The sequence below is a fragment of the Mandrillus leucophaeus genome, unplaced genomic scaffold, assembly GCF_000951045.1.
Source record: "Mandrillus leucophaeus isolate KB7577 unplaced genomic scaffold, Mleu.le_1.0 Scaffold395, whole genome shotgun sequence".
NCBI lineage: Eukaryota > Metazoa > Chordata > Mammalia > Primates > Cercopithecidae > Mandrillus > Mandrillus leucophaeus.
Window position 1 is genome coordinate 2949688 of NW_012104198.1, and position 2595 is coordinate 2952282.

Genomic DNA, 2595 nt, shown 5'->3' on the forward strand with positions numbered 1-2595 from the left:
AAAAAAAAAAAAAAAAAAAATTAAAAGAGAAAGAGAGAGAGAGAGAGAGCGCGCCAAGCCAAGAGGAGGAAGGTAGGGTGGGAGATGTGCTGTGATGCCACAGAGACAGTTGGGTTCATCAGAACAGACGCCTAAGGGAGAGAAAAGTGCAGGGTCCAGGTACAAGCTCCACCATGGTCAGTCCCTGCCCTCAGCCCTGACAGGATACAGAAGAGCAGAACACCCAGAAGCTGCCTTGCGATTTTTTCCTTCACAAAAGGAAAATGTGGGGTGCTTTCTGCAGCCTAAGAAGTAGCCTAGGCAGGAAAAGTGATGCTCATGTATCCCCCAGACTTGTCTGTTCCTAGAACTTTCTGTTACCTAGTTTAGTCATGGCCTCATAGTTTCTCTTCATGTACACATAGCTGATTTTCTCCGAGTATTTCATCTTTTCCCACTCTTTCTTAGAGAAGTACTTGGCAATATCATCAAAGGCCTACAAAAAAAAAAAAAGAAAGAAAGAAAGAAAGAAAGGAATTTTGGCAGTGACTCAGCTAGGCATGTCTGCCATTCAGTTGGAGCTGCTTCCTTGTGCTGGATCTGGGAAGTGGGGATGATAAGCTGTCCTGGTTGATGCCATGGCTAACTCAGAGACCATGGGGGACCTACCCTAGCTTCTCCCATGGCACACAGTAGGGCTTTAATGCTGCTGGCTGGCTCTCTTCCCACCTTCCAGAATGGACTGAGAGTCGCCAAATGTAGTGCAGGGTCACAGACTTGTCTCCAGGGATTCTAGGTGATGACAGAGTGAGGGTGGGAGGCTCCCAAGCGTCCAGATCTCCCCAGAGACCCTGCTCCTTGTTCCCAGTACCTCTGTCCTCCCCTCCTCAGAAATTTGGTCACCCTACTCTGTTCCCTGGACCACTGCTATGCCCCCTCCAGATCACCTCACCTTGCTTCTCTTCTTTGATGTTTTAGCATTATCCCTGGGTCTCTTTGCAAAGGCATTGTCTCCATTCATGGCACCAGGAGCAGTCTGACCTGCAAGAGAAACAGTCTGAGACCTTTGGTCCTGTGGAGGGAGAAATCAGTGAAGGCCGGCCACACTCAGTCACCTGGAATCAGTTGTTCCTTTTCTCCATTGGGAGCTTATCTGTCCCTGAGTAAGGACATGGGGAGTAGTCAGATGAAAACAGGGAGCCAGGAGTTTCTGGGAGAAGTATTGATTGGGATGACAGGTTTCCTATGGGCAAAGCAGTCTTGAGTCTTTGGGAGCGAGTTAGCCAATGTCGTTAGTAGTTTCCCTGGAGCTAGGCTTACCCTGAAAGATGTACAGACCCTTGTTGGGGAGGCAGGGACGTGACTGTGTAATTTTATTGAGTGTGGGCATTCTGATGCCTCCACTCATTCAATAAAGGAAGGGAAGTGACTCCCAGAGATAACATGGTCTCTTTGGTAATGGATCTGATCAGGCAGAGGGATGGGGGGGTTCTGTTCCGTTGAAGAGAAATGACCTTCGCTAACATGAACAGATTTAGAGGCTATTACTGGGTTACCTGTAAATTTTTAGAAGGAAGAGAGCTAGAATCTCCGAGACTACAAGAGCCCGCCATCCCTTAGAGAGAATGTGTGGCGTTTCAAGTTGCAGCAAGCGGCCAGGCGCAGTGGCTCATGGCTATAATCCCAGCATTTTGAGAGGCCGAGGCATGCAGATCGCTTGAGCCCAGGAGGTTGAGATCAGCCTGGGAAACATAGCAAAATCTCTATCTCTACAAAAAAAAAAAAAAGAAAAAGAAAAAAAAAAAAACGCAAAAAAATTAGCTGGGGGTGGTGGCACAGGCCTGTAACATCTCAGCACCTTGGCTGGCCAAGGGGGGCAGATCGCTTGAGCCCACAAGGTCGATACCAGCCTAGCCAACCTAGCAAAACCCTCTAGTAAAAAAATAAAATAAAATAAAAAGTATTGGTGGGGGCAGGGTAGTGCTCACCTGTAGTCCCTAGGCTGAGGCAAGAGATCTCTTGAGCCCAGGAAGTTGAGGCCAGGCTGGCTAACATAGCAAAACCCCACTTCTACTAATAACAATAACAACAACAAAAAAAACCAGCATGGGCGAGGTGGTTCCTGCCTGTAGTTCTGAGGCCGAGGTGGGAGGATGGCTTGAGGCCAGGAGGTCAAGCCCAGCCTGACCAACATAGCGAAACCCCGTCTCTACTAAAAAGAACAACAACAATAACAACAACAAACTAGCAGGGGCGGAATGGCACACATCTGTAGTCCTGAGGCCAAGGTGCAAGGATTGCCTGAGCCCAGGAGGTTGAGGCCAGCCTGGCCAACATAGTGAAATCCGGTTTCTACTAAAACCAAACAAACAAACAAACAAAAGGGTGGGAAGGGTCGTGTACTTCTGTAGTCCTAGGGCCGAGGTGGAAGGATTGCTTAAGCCCTGGTGGTCGAGGCCAGCCTGGCAAACATAGCGAAACCATCCGTACTAAAAAAATGAAAAATAGAAAATATTAGTGGGAACAGGTTGCTGCCTGCCTGTAGTCGTGAGGCCGAGGCGGGAGGACTGCTTGAGCCCTGGCGGTTGAGGCCAGCCTGGCCAACATGGCGAAACT

At 48.9% G+C, this 2595-nt stretch overlaps 1 protein-coding gene across 2 annotated transcripts in view; it reads right to left on the bottom strand.

Annotated features, from left to right (window-relative positions):
* Positions 1-2595, bottom strand: part of LOC105547741 (protein SSX8) — an 11462-nt gene that overhangs the window by 8045 nt on the left and 822 nt on the right. Inside the window, exons 1-3 of one of the 2 annotated variants that reach the window (XM_011991441.1) lie at positions 932-1000; positions 649-771; positions 361-475 (exon numbers count right to left, since the gene is read on the bottom strand). In XM_011991441.1, coding sequence (XP_011846831.1) covers positions 361-475; positions 649-771; positions 932-1000 — 307 coding nt within the window. Of the gene's footprint in view, positions 1-360; positions 476-648; positions 772-931; positions 1021-2595 lie in introns of those variants that run through there. The other variant, XM_011991442.1, reaches the window with a different exon arrangement.